The sequence below is a fragment of the Sinocyclocheilus anshuiensis genome, unplaced genomic scaffold, assembly GCF_001515605.1.
Source record: "Sinocyclocheilus anshuiensis isolate Anshui unplaced genomic scaffold, SAMN03320099.WGS_v1.1 scaffold1148, whole genome shotgun sequence".
In the NCBI taxonomy this organism is placed as follows: Eukaryota; Metazoa; Chordata; class Actinopteri; order Cypriniformes; family Cyprinidae; genus Sinocyclocheilus; species Sinocyclocheilus anshuiensis.
In genome coordinates this window covers 820,189-834,623 of record NW_015548259.1, presented here as the reverse complement: position 1 = coordinate 834,623, position 14,435 = coordinate 820,189, and the positions used below count along the sequence as shown (strand labels likewise).

General features: G+C 35.0%; 1 protein-coding gene across 4 annotated transcripts in view; it reads right to left on the bottom strand.

Annotated features, from left to right (window-relative positions):
• Positions 1–1,986: 1,986 nt before the first annotated feature.
• The window catches only part of LOC107655530 (TBC1 domain family member 4-like), a 38,814-nt gene continuing 26,365 nt past the window's right edge, over positions 1,987–14,435 (bottom strand). For 2 of the 4 annotated variants that reach the window (XM_016443053.1, XM_016443054.1), the window contains exons 12-19: positions 13,003–13,212; positions 10,802–10,963; positions 9,954–10,112; positions 9,616–9,860; positions 8,354–8,513; positions 6,597–6,766; positions 5,099–5,275; positions 1,988–4,254 (exon numbers count right to left, since the gene is read on the bottom strand). In XM_016443053.1, coding sequence (XP_016298539.1) covers positions 4,021–4,254; positions 5,099–5,275; positions 6,597–6,766; positions 8,354–8,513; positions 9,616–9,860; positions 9,954–10,112; positions 10,802–10,963; positions 13,003–13,212 — 1,517 coding nt within the window. In that variant the 3' untranslated portion in view covers positions 1,988–4,020. Of the gene's footprint in view, positions 4,255–5,098; positions 5,276–6,596; positions 6,767–8,353; positions 8,514–9,615; positions 9,861–9,953; positions 10,113–10,801; positions 10,964–11,945; positions 11,949–13,002; positions 13,213–14,435 lie in introns of all 4 variants that reach the window. The other 2 variants (XM_016443051.1, XM_016443052.1) reach the window with 2 other exon arrangements.

The following is a 14,435-nucleotide window of genomic DNA, read 5'->3' as shown; positions in this document are numbered from 1 at the left end:
CATTTGCGATGTTTTATAACCTGGAAGTCCCGGCCTTACAGGCCAGGATCCTTTCCGCTTGAAATGGCACGCGCAGCGTAAACAGACATGACAGAGAGCTTTTGGCCGTGCCGCGCCCAAGTTCTCTGATATTGTTCACCTGTTAGCTCTCTTCAGGAGAAAAAAGGCTTTTTCCTATATGCGTCTTAAGCAAGACGCAGTACTCGTTCCCGTATCTCAGGGAACCGAGGTTACATTAGTAACCGAGTACGTTTTTGCACTGTCCTTTTATAAATACTTGTAAAACTTGTAATAATGAATTATTATTTTAATAAATAGCCCTGTTTGTTCAACATATCAGATTAAATTAAACTAGAAACACACAAGGGCAGATTTTATATTTTTATATATATTAGTAACAGTGGTACTGTATGTGATAAATGTAACAGTAAATGAAAAAGCTCTATAATATAAATACATTTTATGTGTGCATAATAATGTTTGTCAATACAAAACAAATATATCTTCAGATTATTACTATATGTATGCACAGCAAGACAATTTAATGAGAAAAACACATAATTTAAACTCTCCAAAGACGATCCAGTTCGAAGAATATCACTGTCATTGTTCATATTGTTGAATTATATACTTAAAATACAAAAATAGTTTTAAATCTGTATTTTAATGTTTTTTTTAAATATCACTATTAAAACAGGGCAAAAAAAAAACAAGCAAATTCTGAAGGAGAAATAAGTGTTCAAAAAAATGTGTGACTTGATTTTAAATGATTTAATGTAAATTAAATTACATGACCCTAAAATCAAAAGTTTTTTTTTTACTGTGCATAACTCACTCAAATTAATTTTTTTAAATATCCATGTTTAATGTAAATAAAACTGTTCATTCGTTTAGGAGGAAATTGAGGGCTAAATTGTGCATAAAGTGTACCTGATACAGCAACTAAGAGTATTTATTACATTATTGTGCGTTAGCGTTACAATTATTCTTGCTCTCCCATACCCTACTAACAGGCAAAACTTCCTTATTTCTCCTCTGAATATGTATTAATAACAACGGCACATAACGACAACCTTTTAATTCACCACTGACTTTCAAACATCACCTCAGAGAGCAATCAATGAAATGTGCGGTCCTATTGACTTCACTAAACCAAAAACATCTGCAGGCTGCAGGCTACATGTTTGCAATGGCAACATTATAAAAGCATGAAATTTACATCACAAAATTGGTGTGGTGTTACAAACCAATACTGGCCTTGAGATAAAGGAGAAGCACAGCCAGCTCTCCATGACTGGAGTCTCAGACCTGCTGTTTAGCAGCCGCCGGTAAAGGGAACAACGCCATAGGGCTTAATTTCAAATTCAAGCACGGTTTATAGGAGGCTCTGTTTACCAGACAGTGAAGAAAATAATGCAAAATGGCTCAAGTATGTCATCATTTTCAGGTCTTACAGGGATTCTGGTGCTCTTGCCATTGTACACATTATTTGAGCCTCAAACCGTAATGCAAGATGCACTGGCATAGAACTTCCTATTAATTCAAATGTTGAACACATCTGGGAAACAATATCTAATGTAAACCTGGAAATGCAAACAGATTTTGAACATTTTTTAAAATAAAAACAACATTTAAAGCCCACTTAAAATGTCACTTTATCATTTTTCTCAGCTGTTAGATGGTGTAAACTGTGTATGATGTTCTATGACTGATATTTTGCAGTGTTATTGGCAGATGTCCATGCATCCCATAATATTGCAAATAAACCTTCACGTAAAACACTAGAAATAACTATGGCAGAATTTGATCACCATACATAATTATTCAAGTTTATATTGAGTTTAGTTGCATAAAAAAATACAAAAATGTGCATTGTGTTTGTCATTGTGTTGCTATGATTGCACATTGCAATGTGGTTGCTAAGTGTTCTGGGTGGTTGCTAGGCGTTTGCTTACTGGCCCCAGTCAAAAGCCTCTTGGCTTGTGTCCTTCCTTCATTTACAGAATTCTAACCTCGGCAAGAATAACAACTAATAATAATAAACAGAAATTGAGGTACAAAAAGTTGATTTTAATAGATTATGGAGGACTGACAACTCAGCCAAAATCAAAAGAAACAATCAAGACATTGTCAGCACACTGCACACACACACTTTCAATGATGACCAAAGATTAATTTCAAACAAAAGTGCATCTAAAATAAATGTAGTCCAACTCCAATAACTTGGAGTTACTGAGAAGTAACAGCGGCACGTGACAATGAAAACGTGACGTAATGATCAACCAGTTTTGGCACACTGAACAAAGTATGATAAAGAATGACTGATGTATCAAACGCACCATCAGACCATTTGCTCTATGTCTTTTTTTGTATGAAGACATCCTATTTTATTATAGCATTGAGAAATACTGAAAAGTTGGACAATGTGACCTTGTTCTTGCTCAATGAATCCATTCTCCTCTGTCCTTCACACTTTGGTGCAGGAGTATTGCTAGAATGTACCTCCTCTGAACAGGTGATATATTTGCAGCCCTTTATTAAACGTGCATATGTTTTCACTCTCTCCAAAGATATGCAAGTCTTTTCGATTTGCAATGTCACAGAAATGTATTTCTGAAAAAAAGATAAAGAAAATGATCCAAAAAACAAGAAAATTGATCAGACAAATTATTCCAACACTGGTAACCCCCACCAGCCCAGCACTAACTCTTCTTAATGTCACTTTTTGCCATATTATGTTCACACAAACATAGAACAGCAGAAGATTACTCTTGATTACATTTACCAACACTTCCATTAGAGTTTTATTATCTTACTACAATTATTCATTTATTAAACGGTCAAAACGAGGCAAGTTCTGATCGGTTTAGTCAAGACAGACCATTTGAAAAAAAGAGAAAAACAAAAATGAGTGTTCAAGTAGATATTCCTGCTTTAAATTTACATTCATGTGGTTAGATGGGTGACCAATACAGTGTCATTTCTCTTATGACATATGTACAATCATATTTGGCCACCATCAAGCTGAACAGGTGCTTTAAACCAATGTCTCATCTGTCGGTTTTGTTGCATTAGGCTCATATGCCTAGGCCAAAATTAACTAATGTCAAATAAAACCTGTAATACAAATTTCTGACAAAAATGGATGAAATATAATGCTTTAGCATTTGATAAAGCATTTGATATCTATATAAATTCTGACAGATTCTCATCACATCAGACTCTTTTGTGAGCCGCTCTCCACGGCACAAAGGAATATTTCAAACAAGCTAAGACCCCTGCACTCTTATACACTACAAAAATATTTGTGCAGGTGTCAAGTACGGTTGGTGCGACACAAAAAACAAGTGATCATTTGAAAAGAAACCAAAACAATGGTAAAATCCCCAAAGGATTGTGGGATTTGTTTTTTCATGCCCGGGCGACCATTATACACTGCATTTGAAAGATTGCACACACACATTTTTACGGCATAGTATGCAACACAACGTTTTTCAGGCACACATCTTCAATGCACACAGAATACTGTGCAATATCGAAGATGATGTTTTGAAGACAAGTTATTCTTCATGTCTTCAGACAGTGATTCGCTTGAAGTCCATAAGCTCAAACTGGGAAGTCTGGACAGCAGGAGTGTTTGCAAGTTGCAGAGGAAATCATCCAGCAGCAGATGGTTTCACTTCCTGCCTGCACTTTAGGTGAAGCACTTTAAGCAAAAGGTCGACATGGTAAATATTTGGTTTCCTCCAAACAACCTGGTTTGGAGTGCCAGGTCAAAAAAAACCTTCACAGTGAGCATAAAATCACATGTGCACATTAATGCAACACGCCTCGTACTCTTTGGGAAGACACTTTTGTATTGTTTCAAGTTTTGTCTGTGAGGCTGCAAGGCTTCAAACGTTCCCATGTCTCTCAATTATGCCATCAAAGGTGAAGCATGATGGGAACACAAAAGAGGAGAAACACACTAACTCTCTACTGATGTACCTATAATGAAGCATCAGTCAGCAGGATGCTGATTCAAGGCTTTTTGCAGGCAGTTTCTTTGGCTTTCCTGTTGGTGCTGGACTTGAGTTGGGTCATCTCCACTTCAGCCATGGTATCCGAAGGTAAACTGCTATGCATGCGCTCAATGGTCTTTTGGTAGGAAGCTTTCTCCTGTTCCAGAGAACGGATCAGGTGCTTCATCTTGCTCTCGCGTGACAGGAAGCTCTCCATGCTGCCCTCCAATGTCTGAATCTTCAAACGAGCCGCCTGTTAATAAAGCCAAACAAAAGAATTGATAAAGGAATCTTGTGAAGAAACTATGCCCAAATTTTTGTCATATACACTACTGTTGAGGTAGTTTGGGGTTAGTAAAATATTTGAATAAGTCTTACCAAGACTGCATTTATTTGATTAAAAAAAAACAGTAAAAACAGTAATATTTAGAAATATTATTACAATTTAAAATTATGGTTTTCTATTTGAATATATTTTAAAATGTAATTTATTCCTGTGATGCCAAAGCTGAATTTTCAGCATCATTACTCCAGTCTTCAGTGTCACATGATCCTTCAGAAATCATTCTATATATATATATATATATATATATATATATATATATATATATAAATATAAGCTGTGCCAATGGCTCAACTAATAGTATTAATAATTGTCAGTTTTGCATCCAAATACTATTACGTTAATCTGGAAAATTTGCTAAGGGAGCCAAATATCTTCACTCTCCTTTATATCATGTTTCTAGGAACAGCTTGTTTTTAGCAACAAGTTGAGCATGTTATGACGTTACATGTTTAGACTAATGGCGTTTCAAGGATAATTCATTCTCCCACATCCATAAAAACTAGCGGATGGTAAATCAAAAAGCTATTATCAATTGAATTTCCATTACTTTAATTTGAAATGTAAGACACTGAACCAAAATACCATTTTAATATTCTTTGGGTAGTAAACTGAGAAGTGTATCTGTAAAGATCTTAGGTTTCAGGCTGTTTGGCTTTTGTACTGTGCTGCCCCACACTGCCAATGACGGCACAAAACACTTTGCTGCTTTTCAAACCACTACTTGTGCTATTTTTGATTGTAATATATCTACCTGCAGTTCCTCTAGTAAGTCCATGTTCTGTTTCTTGAGCTGGGCATTGGCTTTCTCCAGTTTATCAAGCCTATCAGAGTCCTCTGATGGTGGAGGAGCATCTGACAGCTCATCCTGCAGGACGTGGTACTCCACTTCATACGCATGCAGCTGCTTGGAGATATCCATCTCAGTTGCCTGCAAACGACATTTCATATTGATACCATAACAAAGTATATCCAAATATAAACAAACAAAAACGAAAATAAAAATTCTAATCAATAGTGATACTGATAAAAAATGTATAGCCTGAATGCACTGTAAGTCGTTTTGGATAAAAGCGTCTGCTAAATGCATAAATTATTATTATTATTAATCAATGAATTTTCGGTAAGAAACACTTTACATTTGGAAACACTATTCACTATTAACTAGTTGCTTATTAGCATGCATTTTACGAGCATATTTGCTGTTTATTAGTACTTATAAAGCACATATTAACGCCTTATTCTGCATGAGCATATTCTAGATCCCTTAACCCTACCCAATACCTAAACGACTACCTTGCATACCATCAATAAGCAGCAATTTAGGAGTTTATTTAGGGAAAACTGTTAATTAATAGTGAATATGTGTTCCCAAATTTTCTTCTTGTCATCTTGTTCTAGTTCATCGACAAAACAGTCTTTTTATTTTTGAAAAGCAACCTGCACCACCTAGTGGTTAAATAGAGTGCATTCTAGTGTACTACATTCTTTACATGCAACACTGTGTTCTGCCTACTATTAAAAAATAATATGTGAAACAGTATTCAGTATGCAACAAAAAAGGTTTCAAAAAGTAGTATGCTACACTGTTGTCACACAATCTCTTTTTACCATAAGCTTACTTTACAGAATAGCATCCAGTCTACATCTCAAAATGAAAATGGCTATTTTTAGTTTAAGTCAAGGAAGAGATATTAAAAATCATAGCTGTCAGTGTTGCTATTGATAACTAAAACTAAAACTATTGAAAATAGTTTTCAGTAACTGAAATAAAGCTGAAAAATACATCTAACATAAATATTAGATGAACAACCGAAACTGTAAATTCATGTAAATGAAAAATTGAAACGTTCATATGTAAATGTAAATAAGCTGAAGTACTACAACTAAAATGAAAATTAAAAATATAAAAATGCTAAAATATTCAGAAATATTATAATAGTTTATAAATAATACTAAATAACACTATGGCTGATATTACTTATATACTGATAGATTGTATGGAATATTTGAATATCTAAAAAAAATTTTTTGGTCAAACAGTAGACCAAATATTTAAAACTAGCGAAGCCAAAAAAAAAAAAAAAAAGGTGAAACACTAAGGGTGACAGGATCAAAAACGTACTTTTCCTTATACATTCACATACATTTTATAGTAAAATTATATCTTGATAATTAAAAAAATGAAATAAATCTTTAAACAAAAAACCCCCAGACATGCATCAGGAAAGTTTATTCCATTTTAAATGTACCTTGGTGATTGTCTCTTCCATCTGGCTGTGAGTGAGGGTGGGGATGGTGGATTTAAGGTAGTCTACAATACTTTCAAAGCCGTCACACTCCAGTATCTCTCCCTCGTGGCTGCTTAGCAAACACAGGGCCACCTTAAAAATCACCTCCGTGCCTTGGACAAACAGGAGGTCTGACATACAGCACACATACATGCATAAGTCATGTCATGGGTCAAAGGCTATGCATTGGCTACAATACTTGACTTATGTGTGAAATACACACATTTTAACACAAGATCATTTCACCACTATCCTCAGGTTCACCCGAACCCCATCGCATACATTCATTCAGGTCTGCGTAAGTTAATTAGAAAGGAAGTGAAATATACCAAATATACGGGCAACAAAGCCAAGCTGGAACTGAGAGGCGAAGAGAGTGAGAAACCAGGGCGCGGCATACAGGCTGGGACAGATCTCGTGCTCCTCCAGGTGAGTGTACAGGTTACGGTGATAGTCGTGCAACAGTCGGGAGAGCTGGTACATCTGGATCTACAAAGAGAGAATAAGAAGAAAAAGTCCTCACACTTAGAGGAGTGAACTTTGAACAGGCTCAAATGCGACTGGCTGAGACAGTGTTTCTCTCATGGGATTAAACATTGGCACATCTGATGATGAATAACCACTAACAGCTGAGGAGGAAACAGTGTACAGTGGCGACGGCTGTTTGAATACCGCTTGACCAAATGTGTGTTTAAGTCAAGTGTATTAAAAATACTCGCTGTTCTTGTCCTTACAACAAAAATGTTATGTGGAATTTACATTCACTAAAAGTACAGCACAAAATTTAAAAAAATATATATTTTTTTTTTTCTTAAATTTTAATTTGTTTTGCCAGGCAATAAAACAGCTGCTTTGAAAGTTAGACTGACACCTAGTGGTGTGGATGCAGCATTGAGCAAAAACATTTTAGTTAACAAGGACACTGTTACCCTATTAACGACCATATTTATTATTAACTTTATAAATTAAAGTGTCCCATAAAAGATGCATTATGAGTAGTATTTGGCTGGTCATGTGATCTAAACATGGTGATCCAAGCTTTTTTAGCCACTATGATGACTAAAATGTACACAATTTAAAAAAAAAAACAAATTTCAACATTTCTGTTTCGCTGGCAACTTCAACAGTGGCTAGTTGTTACACTGACACCTAATGTTTCAGTTACCAATGACACTTTAAAAATAACCTATTCTTTGCCATATTTGTTATTCATTTATATTATAAATGAAAATGTCTGATAAAAGAGGTGTTACCAAGAAAACCCGAGTAGTATTTAGCTAGCCAAATATGCCAATCCAAGCTTTTTAAGCCACTATGTTTACTGCAATGTGCATAATATTAAACTAATGTGTCAAAAGTACCATTCATTTCATTTATTCAGTCACGTTAATAATCTAGTTTTTGATGAAATAAGAAAGTACTTATCTAACACTCAGTTCAACTAATTGAGATACACGCTCATTCCATTAATTGTTACAAAAACCAGTCCTGCTTCATTTGACAATAGGCATAATTTAAATAAGCAAACATACCGGTTCTGAAAGAAAAACCATGTCATGGGTCAAAGGCTATGCATTGGCTACAATACTTGACTTATGTGTGAAATACACACATTTTAACACAAGATCATTTCACCACTATCCTCAGGTTCACCCGAACCCCATCGCATACATTCATTCAGGTCTGCGTAAGTTAATTAGAAAGGAAGTGAAATATACCAAATATACGGGCAACAAAGCCAAGCTGGAACTGAGAGGCGAAGAGAGTGAGAAACCAGGGCGCGGCATACAGGCTGGGACAGATCTCGTGCTCCTCCAGGTGAGTGTACAGGTTACGGTGATAGTCGTGCAACAGTCGGGAGAGCTGGTACATCTGGATCTACAAAGAGAGAATAAGAAGAAAAAGTCCTCACACTTAGAGGAGTGAACTTTGAACAGGCTCAAATGCGACTGGCTGAGACAGTGTTTCTCTCATGGGATTAAACATTGGCACATCTGATGATGAATAACCACTAACAGCTGAGGAGGAAACAGTGTACAGTGGCGACGGCTGTTTGAATACCGCTTGACCAAATGTGTGTTTAAGTCAAGTGTATTAAAAATACTCGCTGTTCTTGTCCTTACAACAAAAATGTTATGTGGAATTTACATTCACTAAAAGTACAGCACAAAATTTAAAAAAATATATATTTTTTTTTTTCTTAAATTTTAATTTGTTTTGCCAGGCAATAAAACAGCTGCTTTGAAAGTTAGACTGACACCTAGTGGTGTGGATGCAGCATTGAGCAAAAACATTTTAGTTAACAAGGACACTGTTACCCTATTAACGACCATATTTATTATTAACTTTATAAATTAAAGTGTCCCATAAAAGATGCATTATGAGTAGTATTTGGCTGGTCATGTGATCTAAACATGGTGATCCAAGCTTTTTTAGCCACTATGATGACTAAAATGTACACAATTTAAAAAAAAAAACAAATTTCAACATTTCTGTTTCGCTGGCAACTTCAACAGTGGCTAGTTGTTACACTGACACCTAATGTTTCAGTTACCAATGACACTTTAAAAATAACCTATTCTTTGCCATATTTGTTATTCATTTATATTATAAATGAAAATGTCTGATAAAAGAGGTGTTACCAAGAAAACCCGAGTAGTATTTAGCTAGCCAAATATGCCAATCCAAGCTTTTTAAGCCACTATGTTTACTGCAATGTGCATAATATTAAACTAATGTGTCAAAAGTACCATTCATTTCATTTATTCAGTCACGTTAATAATCTAGTTTTTGATGAAATAAGAAAGTACTTATCTAACACTCAGTTCAACTAATTGAGATACACGCTCATTCCATTAATTGTTACAAAAACCAGTCCTGCTTCATTTGACAATAGGCATAATTTAAATAAGCAAACATACCGGTTCTGAAAGAAAAACATGAACTAGTGAAAACTGATACTCTTACACACACAGCGCACCTGCAGAGAGATCATGTCGGGACGGTACTGCCGGCGAATGCCTAGGTCGTACATGAGGAACTTGAGAGTGTCGAAAGCCTGTTCCTCGCTCATATGCAACAGCAGCAAACCGGCCACAAAACTGATCCCCTGGCAGTAGCCCACCTCCGTGTCCAGCAGGGAGTAGGCCTTTAGAAGATTGTACAGAGACAGCTGTCCAGCTCCCAGCTGAGTGCTGAAATACTGGTGTGTTGGGAATGTCCGGCCTGGAAAGGATGGGGGACATCACTTCAGTAATGTACTGGGTCAAAAATGTGAATTAGCAGCATAAACCATAAGTGCTTTGGTTAGATACAGACCAAGGTCGACCAGGATGGCGTGTTGCTGTGCTGTGAGCTGTTTGAGGAGATCCTGATAAGGCGTTTCAGGGGGCTGCTGCCTCTGCGGCAGACGGTGATGCAAACGATACTGCTGGGAGAGCAGGAGCCACACTTCACCTCGCCGACTTTTGGGGACACCTACAGAGCACAGGCATGCAAACAAACAACGTGAGCAAACTCTAAGGGTTATTAAGAATATACAATAACAAAACTATTTCACATGTAAAAGTATGTATTTCTATAAATATGTTCACACTATTGAAACGTTTGGGGTCAGAAAGTTTCTTTTAAAGATATTAATATGTTTAAATAGCTAATTTATTACACATTAAATTGCTAAAAACTGATTTTTAAAAGAAAGATTTTTACAACATTACAAAAATTTTGTATTACAAATAAATGCTGTTCTTTTGAACTATCCATTCATCAAAGTATCCTTCAAATGTATTCTTTCCACAAAAACATTAAGCCAAACAACTGTTTTCAACAATGATAATAATAATAAGTGTTTTTTGAGCACCATATCAGCATTATTAAAATGATTTCTGAAGCATCATGTGACACTGAAGAGTAGAGTAATGACTTATTCAAATTCAGCTGCCAACACAAGAATAAATTATATATTTAAAATATATTAAAATAGAAAACGGCTATTTTAAATTGTAATAGTAATTCACATTATTACTGTTTGCTTTGGGGAGCATAAGAGACTTCTTTCAAAATCTTACTAACCCCAAATTTTTTAACGGTAGTTAGAAACAAAAGCTGATGTAGACCAAAATCTTAGGGTTTTATTGATGGAAGTATAAAGATTAAACAGCTTATACCTTGACAGACAGCACCGTGGATCTCTTCTTTGTCCCACTGCACTTTAGTGCGGCAGGGACTGCTCAACTTCCTGTCCCACAGGGCCTGCACCTCTTTTGAGCACTGACACACTTCTTGGTAGTCCAGCTTCATTTTCCGAATGTGCAATTCATCACGGCTGGCTGCAAGATGAGAAAACTGATAGTCAGGTTTAGCATTCAACAGAACAATTGACATATTAACGTATTGTTATTATATATTACTTCGGATCTAAAAGCATTCTGAGTGTCAAAATGAAAGGGCATCATGAGGTGTGACCCAAAATGTAGACAGAAGGGAAAAACAATGCTAAATGCAATTTAAATTGTAATTAAAATTCATTCATATCTTTTAATTAAAATTAATTAATACGATTCATAATAAAATGACATTCATCACATTATTTTAAAAACATATTAAAATATATATTCTCAAAATATGTTCCTAAATAAATTCATATTAAAAATATGTTATTCATCACATTATTTTGAGAACGTTTTATTTATTTGCAGTTTTGGTATTGTGTCAAATCTGGGTCTACAAGCAAAATCTGTTGAGAACCACTAACAAGTATTCAATGTCATGCAAGCAATAATTTTGTTAGTTTCTGTTTGTAAAAACAAATAAAAAGTGCCTTTATAGCAATGCATGTACACTGGAAGCCTCACAGGCAAGCATGCATCACTGCAAATAAACAGTAGCACGCTTCTGATCGAGGAATATTCTGGGTTACATGCACCATAAGTTTCCATAGCAACTTTAGACAAGGTTCAGAGTGGATTAAGATATGGCACAGCCTTTTAAAATAACCTTAACAAAGCATCACAACACATTTTTCACTATCCAAGTTAAAAGCATACATGAGCATCTTTGCACAGAAGAGAAGAGAAAGACACTCTGTTAGACTCCAGAATTGATGCAACTCTGCAACTAATGGACTCAAAAGGAGAAAATGATATCCTACAAGACATCTGTTATTGATTATCTGCACTTGAGAACATGTAGCTATCTGCCTCATGCTGGTTTGTATACTACATTGTAGCCAAACAATGATATCATGCCAACAACTGCTTGAAGTGCAGCCCATTCTGGCGAGACGTCAATGCCATTGCCGTATATTCTTACCTTCTACTCAGACATGTTTATTCAGTTCGTCCCATCCAAGAGTACACAAAAACAGACAGAAAACACCAAAAAGGAAAAAAAGGTAGAAAAAGTGACTTGAGTCTCATGTGTGATGCAGTTTGGCCAACAGAGGGCAATATTTCACAAAGCTTTGCTCCTCCAAAGCAAAGTTTAAGTAATACACAATAACACATAATGTGTTAAAGAGACTGAATGACTGATATTTTTTGAAAGACTAACTATTTTTTGAAAGACTAAGGCTAATTATGTAGCCTAGAGGTAACAGAACTGAAAGTGCACTCTTAAAGAACGTGAACATCATCCAGACATTCCAAACTATAATTAACTTTGCCCCAGAATGTAAAATAGAGGCAGTGGCACTTGCCCCTCTAAAAATAAGGCCAGGGCAAAAACAACAGTCTAATCAGAGTGACGGGAGGAAACACTCCCTCTTCTGTGACTCCATAATGTCCCATAAACGCTGAATTACTGCTCTAGGTTTTTACGCAATTGACAGACACATTTATACAGTGAATTAGATTGATTCAAGATTAAAATTTTATATCATTTTATAACTTAATATATGCATTCCCTGGGAATCAAACCCATGACACTGGTGTTAGTGCCATGTTTGAGCTACAGGAACTATTTAAAGGGATAGTTCACCTAAAAAATTAAATTTTGGTCATTATTTACCCACCCTCATGTCATTCCAAACATGACTGACTTTCTTTTATGCAGCACAAAAGTAGATGCTTTGAAGAATCTCCAGTGTGATTTTAGTATTATTTACATACTCAAAATAGCTATGTCTAGATGCGTTTTGGCAGGTTTGATGTCCAAGACACCAAATGTCATTGGATTTCATGTCTTTTGTTATCGAAACAACACAGCAAGATTATCAGTGAGTATCAACTTAAATTTGGATCCGTTTCTAACACAAACCTATTGTATGCCTTCAGAAAAATGGGAATATAGTCATCCCAAATGAAATGCAAATTTAAAATGAAAGGAAGGTTAAATTATAAGAGAGGGGAATATGAGTAGAAACACTAACCCTCCAGGCGCTGATTCTCTTTCTCCATGCGGATGAGCAAAATCTGTTGGTGGATGGCTTTCTTCCACAGGGCCCTGTAATCAGCTGGGCTGCGCCGGCCCTTCTCTCCACCAAAGCCCTGCTCTGGGGTCAAGGGGCTGACCTGAGGGTTTTGATCCTGGTTCAAAGCCCGAGGAGAAAGTGGCAGCAGCTCCCGGCCATCCATGTGGTCTGCAAAACAGCAGATGCAGACCAAAATGTCAAAGACTCATGCTCAAATTGCATGTGAAGATAATAAAGTGATTTCCCTGACATAAAACTATTGTGATGGTACTATGATATCAATGGCAATACCATTGTACCGAGTGTCATATTAAATTACCATATTCATATATCAAGATATATACACTGTTCAATAAAGGTAATTCAATGTTACATAAAATATACACAAAAAAAAATTTTTATATAACAAGAATAGTTATTATTATTGATTATTATTATAAAATAGTGCTGTCAAATTGATTAATCGTGATTAATAGCATCCAAAATAAAAGTTTGTTTACATATGTAAAACACTCCACTAGCAATTTTCAAAATAAAAGTCCACCTGTGCAGGAATACTTTTTTTTTCTTGATTTAGTCAAATAAACAAATTAGTGCCGTCAAATCGATTAAACGCATCCAAAATAAAAGTTGAACATAATATACGTGTGTACTGTATATAAATATACACACATACATGTATATATTTAAGAAATATATGTAGTATATATTTATATTTACATATAATATAAATATATATACATACACACACACATAAATATTTTGTAAATATATACACTACCGCTCAAAAGTTTGGGATCAGTAAGACTTGTAATGTTTTTTTAAAGAAGTCTCTTATGCTCATCAAGGCTGCATTTATTTGATCAAAAATACAGAAAAAAAACAGCAATTTTGCAAAATGTTATAACAATATAAAATAATGCTTTCTATTTTAATATCCTTTAAAATATATTTATTATTATAATTATCAATGTTGGCAACAGTTGGGCTGCCAAATATTTTTTTGGAAACTGATACTTTTTTCAGGGTTCTTTGATGGATAAAAAGTTAAAAAGAACAGCCTTTATTCAAAATGTAAATCTTTTCTAACAATATAAATCTTTGCTATCACTTCTTATTAATTTAACACATCCTTGCTGAAAAATAGTTTTAATTTCTTTCAAAAAAAGAAAGAATAAAAATGAACTGACCCCAAACATTTGAACGGTAGTGTATAATGTAAGAAAAGATTTCTATTTTAAATAAATGCTCTTCTTTTTAACTTTTTATTCATCAAAGAATCCTGAAAAAAAGTATCATAGGTTCGAAAAAAATATTAAGCAGCACAACAGTTTCCAGCACTGATAATAAAACAGCATATTAGAATGATTTCTGAAGGATCATGTGACACT